At 30.3% G+C, this 13,933-nt stretch overlaps 1 protein-coding gene across 4 annotated transcripts; it reads right to left on the minus strand.

Annotated features, from left to right (window-relative positions):
- Window positions 1-4,666: 4,666 nt before the first annotated feature.
- On the minus strand, window positions 4,667-9,526 carry LOC107960297 (developmentally-regulated G-protein 2). Of its 4 annotated transcripts, none has more exons than XM_016896612.2 (12): window positions 9,406-9,526; window positions 8,845-8,951; window positions 8,647-8,714; window positions 8,113-8,189; window positions 7,744-7,924; window positions 7,320-7,376; window positions 6,931-7,005; window positions 6,639-6,758; window positions 6,391-6,561; window positions 5,988-6,101; window positions 5,703-5,873; window positions 4,667-5,060 (listed from the first exon to the last, which is right to left on the minus strand). In XM_016896612.2, exons 2-12 carry the CDS (start codon window positions 8,912-8,914, stop codon window positions 4,965-4,967), a joined length of 1,200 nt encoding a protein of 399 aa, XP_016752101.2. In that variant the 5' UTR covers window positions 8,915-8,951; window positions 9,406-9,526; the 3' UTR covers window positions 4,667-4,964. The 4 variants fall into 4 exon arrangements, with proteins under 4 accessions (XP_016752101.2, XP_040952173.1, XP_040952174.1 ...); XM_041096239.1 differs by having other exon boundaries at window positions 8,845-8,937; window positions 9,406-9,524; XM_041096240.1 differs by lacking the exon at window positions 9,406-9,526 and adding an exon at window positions 8,402-8,427 and having other exon boundaries at window positions 8,845-8,899.
- Between the last annotated feature and the right edge of the window lie 4,407 nt (window positions 9,527-13,933).

A 13,933-nucleotide genomic window follows, 5' to 3' on the forward strand; every position in this document is an offset into this window, starting at 1 on the left:
ATATTTTAACACTAACTAAATAAGCTCAATCGTGGCCGCCAAAATTTAGTTGTAGCAGTAGTTAGAACTCTCAGTTATTTCGATAACACATGTTCAAATTTTGTCATCTAAATATAAAAAATAAATAAAAATTACTATTTGAATCTAAATATAAATTAAATAAATTATCCCATAAATATTTGAATATATTAAATGCTCTTATTTAGAAAGTAAAAAAAAACATTTAGAAAGTAAAGGAGGGTGAAATTAGATATCTAAATCTAAATATGATATTTTAAAAAAATTAATTATTTATAAAAGTAAAATAAATTGAAATAATAAATGGATTAATATTTGGTATATTGATAGTATATATTTTTTATTCACATGAAGTCTTTAAAAATTGTTGTTTCCTTTACATATATATATATAAAATAATTTACTATACTCTTATAGTATACTCGTTATTCGGGGTGAGTATTTAATCGGATCGAGTAAAAAAATTTCGAGTTAGCCGAGTTGACAAATTCTATTTTAGCAACTGAACTCAATTTAAATTTATTTCGAATCAAATCGAGTTAAAAAATTTCGAGTCAAGTCGAGTCGAGTTAACGAATTCTATTATTTATACTCAATGTTGCATTTACATGGACCGGTTATTTAACTAGTAGACGAATTACAAGATTATTCAACTATATAAACAATATAATGGTTTTGCCTTTTAATTTAATGAGTAAACATTGATCAAAACAACGTAGTTTTGCCTTTTCTTATTCGGATAACTCGAATTGTGTAATTCATATTTGAGTTAAACCAAAAAATTTAATTTTTTATTCGAGTTGATCCGAATAACTTGATTAACTCAAATAACTCGAACTATTTAACTCAAAATTTAAAATTTTTATCGAATTTTTCGAATCGAATCGGATTCTACTCACCCCTACTCGTTATCATCTTGAACCTGCTTATGGAGTTTAAAACTTTATAGGTAGTGTACCAAATATTTTCTCATAATAAATATTTGAAGGTGTCTGTTTTATGTATACTTCAGATAATAATGAAAATAAGAGAGGGGTTCGGTTATACTAGTATAAAATTAAAATACTTTTACACACTTTTGTATATTTTTTGTAGAATTAATATTTTAATGATCCAACCGTCATATCTTATATTCTGTTCATATAGATTGTCCATAGCAAATTTGGCGGAAATTAAAAATTTCTAACAGTTCGTTTTATATAGAAAAATTTCAATCATTCAATAAATATTAATTTGTATATTTTTTTTAAATCGATATGACAGAGATATCTGATCAGTTCAAAAGTTTACATGTATGACAAGTAGAATTATAACGATCATTAATATCTTAAGCGTACAAAAATATATTAAATAGTAAATTTACACCAGTGTAAGTTTTTTTTTTTTTGAAGATTAATGTCATTATAGGTCCTTATTATATCTACTCTTTTTTATACAATGTCTAGAACTACTCATAGCATTTCCCCAACTCTTAAATAGAAAGATAATATGTTTAAATTCACTCGAACACACGTCATTCTACATTGACAATAATACTCAATCGGCTACACTGATGTAAGTTAGTTAATGTCTTTCTATTAAAATATTTTAATTCAAATATCACTCAAATTAAAATATATATATTTGTAATATCTAAAAACCATAAATTAAAAAAAAACCCAAAGTCTTCCAGTCAAAATGGGCTGGATTGGACCACTTACTTGTTTGTAATTATTGCAAAATTAAAGTCTCCCTTTAACCCATGCCTTGAAGTTGATACGTAGGACCAAAGAATTACAATAATGAAATAAAACTCAAATAATAAATACGACTAACATGATTCGAATTCAGGCCACATTTGAAACGATGACACACTTGAAATCAATGAAAATCTATCAATGTTAGAAACATTTTCCAACAACCAAACTTGTAATGGGTTTTTAAGAATTCTGTATCCCATTTTGAGCAAAAAAAAGATTTGTTGTGGCAACACCAACAAACACTCAGAAGACAAATTGAAAGTAACAATGTCGAAAAATAAATGCTCACAAGTTAGTTCTCTTTATGGGTCGAATTATCCGCATAGACCCGAATATTTGTCCGAAAATTAGGAGGGTTTGAGTAAAAATATTAAGCTCGAAAGGTGAGCTTAGACAAAAAATTAGACCCATTTAGAATATGGGCAGAGTTCAAGCTTAAATATTCAAAGCCCTAGCCCGATCCAACTCGAACTGTTTTAAGTTTACAATTCTTTATATTATATAATTTATAACACATTAAAAAATACACTTATATTAAATATATAATACTCTAATGTAAATATTAAAATAATATTAATATTACTATATAAAAAATTTCAATAAATAAAAATATATAAAATTTTTTTTAAAAAAAAAAAATATGAATAGGTCTAAAATACAGTTAAGTTAATATTTTACAAATATGGACGAATTTAGATAAAATATTTTACTCATATTTTAAATCAGACTAAACTTAAATAAATATAAAATATATTAATATTATATTTAAATGATCCAACATAAATACATTTACCCACGAGCCTAATCCCTGTAAAATAAGTGAGAGATACATGGGTTATCATTCACTGTTAACCCTTCAATCTTATCAAGTATGGCAATAAAGGGTGACTTTGATTGATGTGTAAATTGTCCATTTTAAAAGAATTGCATGCAAGAAGTGGGAAAAACAATGTATAATCAAATCAATTATTTTCACCACAAATCTCACATCCTTAATTTAAAAAATCACCAATCAAATCCCAACGTATACTATTATAGATTTTTTTCCAAGTTAATGAGGTGTCGTAAAAGCCGCAAGAGATGGATATCTCATTAAGTTAACTGCCTCTTGTGCAATTATTATATTATCAAAAACATTGTTCGATTCGTAATTTAAGTTTGAAGGTCAGATTTATATAAACCAACATGAGAACAACCGTTGGCAATCAAATTAATCAAGGATAAATTTCAATAATAAGACAATTAATTGATTTAACTTTTAGTGTGAAATATTCAATTAGGTACAAATTCATAGGGGTGAGTAAAATAAGATTCGATTCGAAAAATTCGATAAAAAATTTAAATTTTGAATTAAATAGTTCGAGTTGTTTGAGTTAATCAAGTTATTCGGCTCAACTCAAATAAAGAATTAAGTTTTTTGGTTTAATTCGAATATGAATTACACAATTCGAGTTATCTGGAAATCCGAATAAGAAAAGAGAAAACCATGTTGTTTTGATAAATGTTTACTCAATAAATTAAAATGCAAAACCATTATATTATTTATATGGTTGAATAATCTTGTAATCCGTCTACTAGTTAAATAACCGGTCCATGTAAACACAGCATTGAGTATAAATAATAAGATTTGTTAACTCGACTCAACCTGACTCGAAATTTTTTGACTCGATTCGATTCGAAAAAAATTTTAATTGAGTTCAGTTGCTAAAATAAAATTTATCAACTGGACTGACTCGAAATTTTTTTACTCAATCTGATCAAATATTCAACCCCTACAAATTGAGATCAAGAAATTAATTGATTTTAGAAAAGAAAAATCGGAGAAAGGCTTCTCATACTTTTAGCCTATTATTTACTGGTTGCTATCGTACTGTAGAATTCTTGATATGTCATATTTCTATGGAGCAAAATGTGTATATATAGTATCATTGATTTTGTGATATTGGTAATGCATAAGCTTATTGGAACTTACATTTGTGTATTTCGAGGATTATATTCTTGTACTCAAGGGTGGTGTAACTGGGCTCGTTTATGGACTAGGTTATTCGTCTAATGTCGAAGGTCCATTCTAAATTTGAAATGTTTTGAAAAAAATATTAAGCTTGAAAAATGAGCTTGGACAAAAAATTAGACTCGTTTAAAATATAGATTAGGCTCAAGATTGAACATTCAAGACTCGAACCCGGTTTGACCTGATCCATTTTAAAATTTATAATACTTTATATATGTTATTTTTATATATTATGTAATTTATAACACATTAAAAAAAAATTATACTAAATATATAATACCACTCTAATGTAAACATTAAAATAATGGTAAGATGACTATATAAAAAATTTTCAATAAATAAAAATATTAAATTTAAATAATATGAATTTTAAAAAAATTAAAAATAATATGAACGATTCTAAAATGAACTTAGATTAGTCTTTTGCAGATATGGGCGAACTTAGGTAAAATTTTAGGTCCGTATTTCGAGTCAGACCAGGCTTGGATAAGCATAAAGTATATCAATATTATGCTTGGTCCGACCCGACCCATAAGAACCTCTAGGTGCTAAGGACTGACAGAGGCCCCGGTCCCCCCTAAAATGAGAAAATTAACTTTTGGCCTTTACAATTTATAAAATTGTAAATTATTATATTATAAAATTACAATTTGGTCCCTCAAAATGATAAGTTTTGATTTAGCCCTTTAAAAGATTATAAAATTATAAACTATTAAAATGATGAAATTACATTTTAACTCTCATAAAAATATAAAAACTTAATTCCGACCCAAAAAAGATTTTCTAATTACACCCCTACTTGTACCCATGTTGAAAGATGTGTCCACATCATAAAACCTAAACCGAAATTTATGGACAATATTTAAATGCTAGAATTCAAATATTTCAATGTACATTATGAAACATACAATATGCTAATTAATTTGATAATCAAACTATGAGTAAGGATTCAACATTTTAAGTTTTAACCTAAATGGATATCATAACTGGAAGATTAACATTTCATACGTCAACTACACATCAATATACAGCTCGTAATTTACACACCGGATGCCTTCGCCAACCGCCGTGCAGAGGCTGTTGGTGAAGTGTTGAACTCTTCATTTCATTATCACGGATCAAACCCTAATAAGATAATATAGACTTACTCGAAATACAATAGTGTACCTTTTCATATTGTCTGATGTTGGACATGGCTAGGTCTTCAAGGGAGCTTTCTTCTGTCTATCGGATATTCGAGCTGGAGCTGTTGAATGTGATTTGAAGCGGCCTCTTCCTCCTTCCTCTTTTTCCTGAAAATCCGGATTCTTATTGTTTAATTTCCTTTTCATTAAAAATTAATGTTGTTGAGGGGAGACTGATTCTTTTAAGAGAAGTCTTTGAAGTATCGTTTGCTCGGAGCCAATGGATCCCTCAATAGGTCGGCCTCCCCTCAACAAATGCATGCATGGGTTTTTTGCCCACAGCAAAGCAAGTTCTTATATTATTTGAAAAGCCACTACTATAGGCATCGGCTACTATGAACAATTAGACTTATCAACTTTGGCTCGAACCAGAACCCAACCCAACTCTATTTGACCATAAAAGTTAACAAATCCAATTGACCTAAACCTAAAAATGACCTGAACCTGAAACGATCCAAACCCGCAATAACTTAAACCTGAAGTAAACAGAACTCAATATGATACGAAATCATAATGACCCACTATGAGAAACCGGAACCTCAAACTCAACTTAAAATGAATTGAACTCAAACAACCCGAAACCAAAATGGCCCGAACCTGGAATGTCTCGGATCGGAAATTGACCCAAACCTGGAATTGTCTTGAACCAAAATGACCCAAAAATTTTAAATTCCAATTGATCCGATCTAAAACCAACCTGACCTACCCAATCGATGGGTCTAAGAACCATAGTTAAACAGTTTTGAATACCTTTTTCTTGACAATCTGAACAACATCTTCATCCTGCAGAACATGCCCAAGGCCACAATGTTGAGGGTAGTGCCTTGCACTAGTGCCCCAGACTAGAACATATTTGACATCCTTTATCAAATTTCTATGAATGTGATTACAAAAGTCTTCCACTGTGCAGCCACCCCTATCCTATTTCGTACCAAGAAAAATGGAATGAGAGAATGAGAGGAAGAAAAGTAGGAGCATTCAACGGTATAGGCTATAAGAGGTAACGGAAATGACAAGAACATAGTTGAGACATACGGCAGAGAGAACCACGGGATCACTAAAATCAGGTTGCTGGCCCTGTGGTTTTGTATATACTCTCACAAGCCCCATCTCTTCCCACATCTTCGAAAGCAGTCTATCCAAGTTCAGCTGCACAAGCAACAACATACATCAAACATGAAATTGATAAAAGGTTTCACCTTGCATTCCATTATCTATGAACAGCAGACAGTATGTTAGTGTACTTTTGGCAGGTAATGGACAATAAACTTCATAAAATGGATGATGAGATGACAGGTCAACAGACTTTGAACATGTCATTAGAAGAAACAAGCTGCATTCTAAAACCAACACTCTTCTTCCTTAAATTCCATTCTAGTTCTTTATTATTTCCGGAAACCGTTAACATTTAAAAGACAACAAGGGATCAAAAACATACCTTCAGATTGCAGCTTATGACAACAGAATTCGGCCGCCGTGCTAACTTATCCACATCATCAATGCCAATGACATCTATCTTGTTGTAAACATAAACACACTTGATATATTTGCGGTTTCCTTCAATGACATCAATAAGATCATCCACGGTAGCATCCTCGCGAAATAGAAGCTGAAAAATAATCCATCAAGAATATCTGAGAGTAAGGAAACACCATTTAAGATCGAATCATATCGAGGGGTGCATACCTCTGCATTGTGAATTTTGTATTCATGTAGAATTTGATAACAGAGTTTCTCATCCACATGAGTCAAAGGTAATGTGCTGTTGAAAGAGATTCCTCCAGTTTTTTTCTTTTTAAAATATATCTGAAAATGAAATAACACGTATATTAAGATACAGTAAAAAATACCAAATCATTTGTTATGTGACAATTGTAATTCATCTCGAGACAAACAACAATTCAATACTTTAAAACCTTAAAATATAGCTAATATATCATTGATTTACCACACAGACAACAGTCAGGAATGAACTTACTTGAGGAGGTCTCTTGTTTAAACGCAGACCCACAGATTCCAGTTCCCTGGTTAATATCTGGCGATGACCCTCACTCTGAAGTTTCCATAGCAAGATTAAATAGGCATAAGGAAAGAATTGATAAAAACAGGGAAAACAAGAAGTCAAAAACAGAAAAATAACATAACTCTTGAAAGTTTAATGGTATCGAGTTAACAATAATATTCAGGATTGAGGAAACAGACATTAATAGTTAAAACATTGACAAACTATGGCAACTATAAACATCATAAATGCATGACCATCTGTTGACAGTAACACCTTATGAGCATCCTAATCAAGAATTTCACCATAAAAAATAAGCAAAATGACCAATTCTTGAACCCCACTATTATGGTATGGATACTTACTTTAGAGGCATCAAGAACCATAAGCACAAGATCCGACGACTTGGCAACAGCAATAACCTGAGAAACAAGCAATCTCATAAAATATTTTGAGATAAAAAACAAAACGACTCAATCAAATTGAGCATAAGAATGAGATCAGATAGTTGAACCGTAATGAAAAGGAAAAAGACATAATCTTATCTTTTTCTTAGTAGGAACTTTGAATGTAGGCATATAGCACCCTCAACCAACTTCAACATAACACTCAGCCAAAAAGAATGTTAAGCATTTAATCAAACAACATTTAAAGGAGAATGTTCAGCAGTTAATCAAACAACATTCAATAAAAAATTTTATCATAATTTCCCTCACTTGGTAATGATACATTTTATACCAAGAGACGAGAACATTCCACCAGATAAAACTAGAATCTGCAAATTTTTACCTGCCTTCCACGTCCTTTGCCTTCAGAAGCACCTTCAATAATTCCAGGAAGATCAAGTAGTTGGATCTTAGTATCGTTGTAGTGTATGATACCAGGAATACATGTAAGTGTTGTGAACTCATAAGATGCAGCTTCTGAATGAGTTCCTGTTAACATTGTTAAAAGGGTTGATTTCCCCACACTGTAGTCGAAATACAATGCAACAGTTAGCTTCCTCTCCAAAGAAAAAATGTAGACAGAGAGCACAAATTTATGCATGTTTTACTAATCAGAAAGTACACTATATGTTTTCCTAAATTAATTGCACAAGAAGATAGAGCAAGCATGCTAGATTCAAGGTCTCAGTATGCAAGTGATAAAGGTACAGACCTTGGAAATCCTATTAGTGCTACACGTCCATGACCAAATTTTGTAACTTCAAAACCATCTCCACCTGCACTAGAACCCTGACACATAGATTCGAAAGAAGTTTAAAGGACAAAAGAAAGATTATTGCATGGAAAAGGTAGTGCAATCTTAATAATAAATTATCAGCAAGGCAACGAACAGCTTAATCATTCAAAACTCTTAAAAATATCTAGCCAACCAAGCAAGAAAAAATAACTTATTTGAGCAGTTAGATATGGTAAAGTTATATAGTAAAAAGAAACCAACCTACCCAGAAAGTGAAAAAGAACCTGTAAACTTAAAACATTGAAGAAAAAGAAAAGGAAACTGATATTAAATTCAAGCCTTAGGAATTGTTAGTAAAGATAGATGGTAACATTATTAGCAGGCACAAGTACATTAATAAGTGGCAAAGCAGAAGTTAGAGAAATATATACCTATATTTATGTATTCATCATACAGGTAGAAAACAAAAAACAAAAATATAATTTATTCAAACATAAGAAACATTCATACTTTTGGTGGCTCTAGTAATTGAGTTCTTAGCTTTGCAATCTTTGCCTTGAGCTGGCCAAGATGGTATTCTGTATACATTCAGTCCAAAAATAGAAAAAACATAAGTTAATAGATTCACTGTTTTCAATAGGATGAAGAATTAGCAAATACCAACAAATAAAAAGGAAAATTCAGTTCATAAGAGATAAAAATTTATACCTGTTGCCTTATTTTTCTGGGTTCGAGCCATCTCGGCTTCAATTTCTTTAATCCTCTCAATGATCCCCATTATTTTCCCCTTGATTTCAAGTACTAAAACAAGAGCACTGATATATAGATTTATATAAAACAAAAATTAAGTGAAAAACAAGCTAAAATCATGCACGTGATCAAAGAAGAAAAAAAAAATATTAACACAAAAATCCATGAAAGTGCCGTGTTTGGTAGACAAGAAAAAGGTGTAAAAAAAGGGAGAGAAATTATTCCTTTTCCTTTTCTTCTTTTTTTCAATATTCGATAAGAAACTGATTAGTTGAAGCATGTCATCGTAACATTATAACTATAAGTAAAAATAAATTTAAATTATGAAAAAAGGAAAAGAAAATTGATTTTGTTGATCACCATATCGGACTGAAAAGAAAGTGAAATTTAGAAATAATTGAGCTAAAAAAAAAACTTGAAGCATATGGCATCGTAAATTTATAACTGCATGGAATTGATTGAAATAAATATATATATATATAAAGAGAGAATAAAAATTATGTTTAATGGGTGACTCACCGGAACTGAGTTGAAAAGCTATCTATGGAGCAGAAAGATGAAGAAGGAAGACGAAGCTGAGAGACAGTGGCAGGCTTTTGAAACAGAAAAATGAGGGACTTTGGGATTTTAAAAGGCCCAACAAATTAGGATCATAAATTAATTAACAATACCTGCGTACATAATAACTTATTTCACCCTTCAATTTAAAAAAAAAAATTAATTTTTTATTTAATTTTTCATTTTCTCATATTTTAATTTTGTGTTATTTATTAAATCACACAAATTTGGATGAAAAAAATTAATATTTATTAACTTTATTAACTTGGTATTAGACCTGTTCATGAGTCGACCGACCCGCCCGACTCGACTTGAAGACCCATCCGAGGGTTTGAACAAAAATATAGGTTTAAAAAATCAAGTTAGACAAAAAAAGAAGAAGATTCGTTTAGAATATTTTGACCCTGCCTGACACGAATACATGCATAAGGTATCGATACCTCGTAGTAAGTATCAATACCCTCCCTAAGGTATCAATACCTCGTAGCAAGGTATCGAAACTATAGACTTTAATACGGGCCAAGTCGATTTGGGCCCGACTTTAACATCTATAACATGGGTTGGGCTTGGACAAAAATTTAAGCCCATTTTTTGGGCCAAACTGAGCCCAAGCCTATCAGAAATTAATTTATTTAAAAAAACAATAAATATATAATATTCTTTATTTTTAAAAAAATTAATTGATGATGTGACATATACATAGACTGCCATATGGATACCACATAGCAAAGTTAACAAACGCTAATTTTTTTGTCGTCTATTTTGATATGATTTGACAAATAATATAAATTTAAGAGTTGAAAGATATACAATTTTAAATGAGTAACTAAAATAATTATTTTTATAAAGTTGGAGGACCAAACTAAATCCGTACACCTTCATATTATGTAAGTATTTACTTAATTATATGCAAAGGCTTCAAGACCCATTGGGTTTTGATAATTATTTAGTCAGATTTCAATTTAGAATTTTTAATCTCTTGTATGATTTGGTTTAGCTTGTTTTACTCTTTAAAAATAATAAAATATATAAAAATAAATTTACATGAATAAAAAATTTTATTATAACAAGTCGAGTTAAGTTTAAGCTTGAGTTCAATTTTTTTATAATCGAAAGTCGAAACTAGAGCAAGCCTAATAATGAATTATTCAAATTATTTGTCCATAATCATATTAAAACAATACCGGATAATTGAAATATATTCAAAATTTTAAAGTAAATTAAGTTTGGATCAAACTCACTTGTGATATATGATTTAGCTAAAGTGAAATAAAAACTCGAAAATACAAAATTTATGGGTAAATTTCGGTTTTTGTCACTTAATTAAAAAATTATAATTTGGTTATTGAATTATCTAAAAGTTTTATTTGAAGTCATTGAGCTGTTAAAGTTGATATTATATGACTTTTTCTATTTGCACTGTATGCATAGATTGAAAGCTCTCTTTCTCATTCACTTATATGGTTCATTTTTTATTTTTATTAAACAACTTTTGGATGTCACGAATCTGTAAACAAAAATTCAAACATTTTTTCTTTGATTTCCAACATTGATTGTCAAAACATCTTGGACCTAAGATATATTTTTCTACTCGTCGATGGGTACCAATCCACCGTATCGATTGTTGAATCCGTACTTGAAGCTCGTTGGCAAAACTTAAAAAAACAATAACTTAATATCCCAGTGACTTAAATGAAAATTTTAGAATTTAGTGACCTAATAAAAGACTTTCCCATAATTTAGTGACTAATAGTGTAGTTTACCACTTCCTCTTGGCCCAATTGAAGTTTTTGGTACTCCCAAACACTCATAAAAAAGTTTTAATACTAGAAATGTATGAACATTTTAATATAAAGAACCAGTTTACTCTTTGATCTACATAGTGAGACTGATTTGTCAATTTTTTAAATAAATGGGATAAAATACAATTTAACTTTTAGTATAAGGACCTCCATGGTATGCTTACATTGAAATTATCAATAAAAACTAATAAATATAAAATGATACAATTAAGAACATATCAAATATCCACGAGATGATAAGTGTTTTAAAAAATTAACATGCACAACTTAATGGGTTAGTGACAAGGCCGAGCAGAGCTATTAGTGGACGGGTAACAATTTAACTATTAAATTCATCGATATAATTGTACTTGACATGCATGTAAATTTTCAAACTGATATGATATTTCTATCTTATTGATCTAAAATATTGTATATATTGAACTATTAAGAGTTTTTTTTATATAAAATAAATAGTTAAAATTTGTTAATGTAGATCAAATTTGATATGCATAATTTATTTGAACAGAATATAAAATATGATAGTTGAATGATTAGAATATTAATCATATAAAAAAATAAAATGCATATTTTAAATTTAATTAAAAATATTTAAAAACACTAAAATAAATTAATAAAATCTTCAATAACTTTTGAATTTAAATCACAATTATCAAAATTGGATTAAGTTAAATCGAAAATTAATTAAGGTATCAATTTGGAATAAAAGATCGAATTAATTATCTCACAAATTGATTGAATCGAGGGATTTTTACCTAAATATTACAAAAAAATAACCAAAATATTATTTTTTTATTTACGAAAATATTACAAAAAAACAAAAATAAAAAAAAAAGGTTGCGTGATGTGACAGCCCACTGATAGGCGGCACCAAAGGTGCCATTCCCATGGGCGGCACCAGTTGTGTTATAAACACGAGATCCGTCTAGCTGAAGGAGAAAAATAAGAAGAAAAATAAGAGAAATATGAGGTGCTACGGAAAAAGAGAGAAAAAGAAGAGGAAAAGAATGTATTTTTTTTTAAAAAATTGATTATATTGTTGTTATTTTTTGTATAATTTTTATTATTTTTTGTTGTTAGTTTAGTTATTAAGATTAATAAAAACTGAAATTGATAGTTTTAGTTTGTATTATTATTATTAATTTTTAGGGTTTAGATGTTACTTAGTATTATTGTCAGTAAAAAACTAGTATTATTATTAGTTATTATTTTTAGTAAAACCCTAATTATTATTGTTAGTTACTATTATTTTGAGTATAAAACTATTATTTTTATTGTGTTAGTTATTAGGATTAGTGGTTAAACTATGTTCATTTACAAAATGATAACTGAAAAAGTATGAGCTTAATGATGAAAAATTGCATATTGAAACATTAATTTTTTTTTATTTACTGTTGGAGATTTTTTTTGAGATTTTGTTTATTTTTTGACAGATTGAATATTGAAGATGGATGATAAGTTTTTTGTATGCGTTTATTTCGATGAAGTCATCTTGACAACAAGTGTTGGATGTGTATTTGAATGTCGGCAACAAATAGCAATGAGATTTAATAAAAATGTCTCGTTGGATGAAATGAAGGCAATGATTAATGCAAAAATTCTTAGACGTTGTGGGAGAAGGATATCAAAAATTTTCTACAAGTTTCCAGTTTTGACAAATCCGGTCAAATTCACCAAAATGGAAGTTGTAGACGACGAAGACGTAGAGACAATGATCGCTCTTTACTGTGGGAATGGGAGTGACAAGAATGCACCGATTCACTTTTTAGCTGAGTTAGTCGGTATTGAGCAAAATGAAGATGTCAATACATCCGATGAAGAACACGGAGCTCAAGAATCGTGGATGGTGGCTCCAATATCATACGTTGATAGTGAATCGACTATGGGTGGGATCGATATCGATCTGAATATTACACTCGATATTGATGTGGTTAGTGGTGAAGAAGAATGTGGCAGCGATTATTGGGATGAAGAGGTCGATAGTGACGGTGATCCTGATGTGGACGATGTACCTAATGATATTGACGATGAAGATGTCAACAACGATGGAAACATTAACGCTTCTTTGGTCGGGGAGCAGATGCGACGTATTTTGATATACAATAATCTTGGGCCACACATGTCGCTCATAGACCCCGGCGCAGCGTATGTAGCTGAGTTCCGGAGTACCCTGAAATAGTTCATCCTCACGGGTTGGCCGTAAATTTTGATCATGAGGAGTTATTCATATGCCAGAGATTCAGCTGTAAAGAAGAGTGCGTATTTGCTATTAAACGGTACAACATGAACATATCAGTGGATTATAAAGTCGTAGTGTCTACTTCGACAATATATATTGGGGAGTGTTGGAAGGTAGCGGAAGGCTGCAATTGGAGGGTACGAGCAGCATTCATTAAAAGTTCTCAGATGTGGGAGATAAGAAAATTTGTTGGTCCTCATATGTGCACATCAACACGTATGACAGAAGATCATGGAAAACTTGATTCGAAAACTATCTGTACGTGTATCATGCCAATGGTGAAGGACATACCAACCATTAAAGTTTCGGTACTAATTGCCGAAATGCAAGCACGATTCCAGTATCGTGTATCATATTGAAAGGCATGGATAGCTAAACAGATGGCAATGGAGCAACTGTATGGGGATTACGATTCGTCGTATAATGAGCTACAATGATGGATAGCTGC

This window comes from Gossypium hirsutum, chromosome D06, assembly GCF_007990345.1.
Source record: "Gossypium hirsutum isolate 1008001.06 chromosome D06, Gossypium_hirsutum_v2.1, whole genome shotgun sequence".
NCBI lineage: Eukaryota > Viridiplantae > Streptophyta > Magnoliopsida > Malvales > Malvaceae > Gossypium > Gossypium hirsutum.

Coding starts and splice junctions, on each gene's coding strand:
- LOC107960297 (XM_016896612.2), bottom strand. CDS start 8,914: ATGGGGATCATTGAGAGGATTAAAGAAATTGAAGCCGAGATGGCTCGA. Junction 7,377..7,743: donor GCAAAGGACGTGGAAGGCAG/GTAAAAATTTGC, acceptor CTTGTTTCTCAG/GTTATTGCTGTTGCCAAGTC. Junction 5,061..5,702: donor TTCAGATTGTCAAGAAAAAG/GTATTCAAAACT, acceptor CCGGATTTTCAG/GAAAAAGAGGAAGGAGGAAG.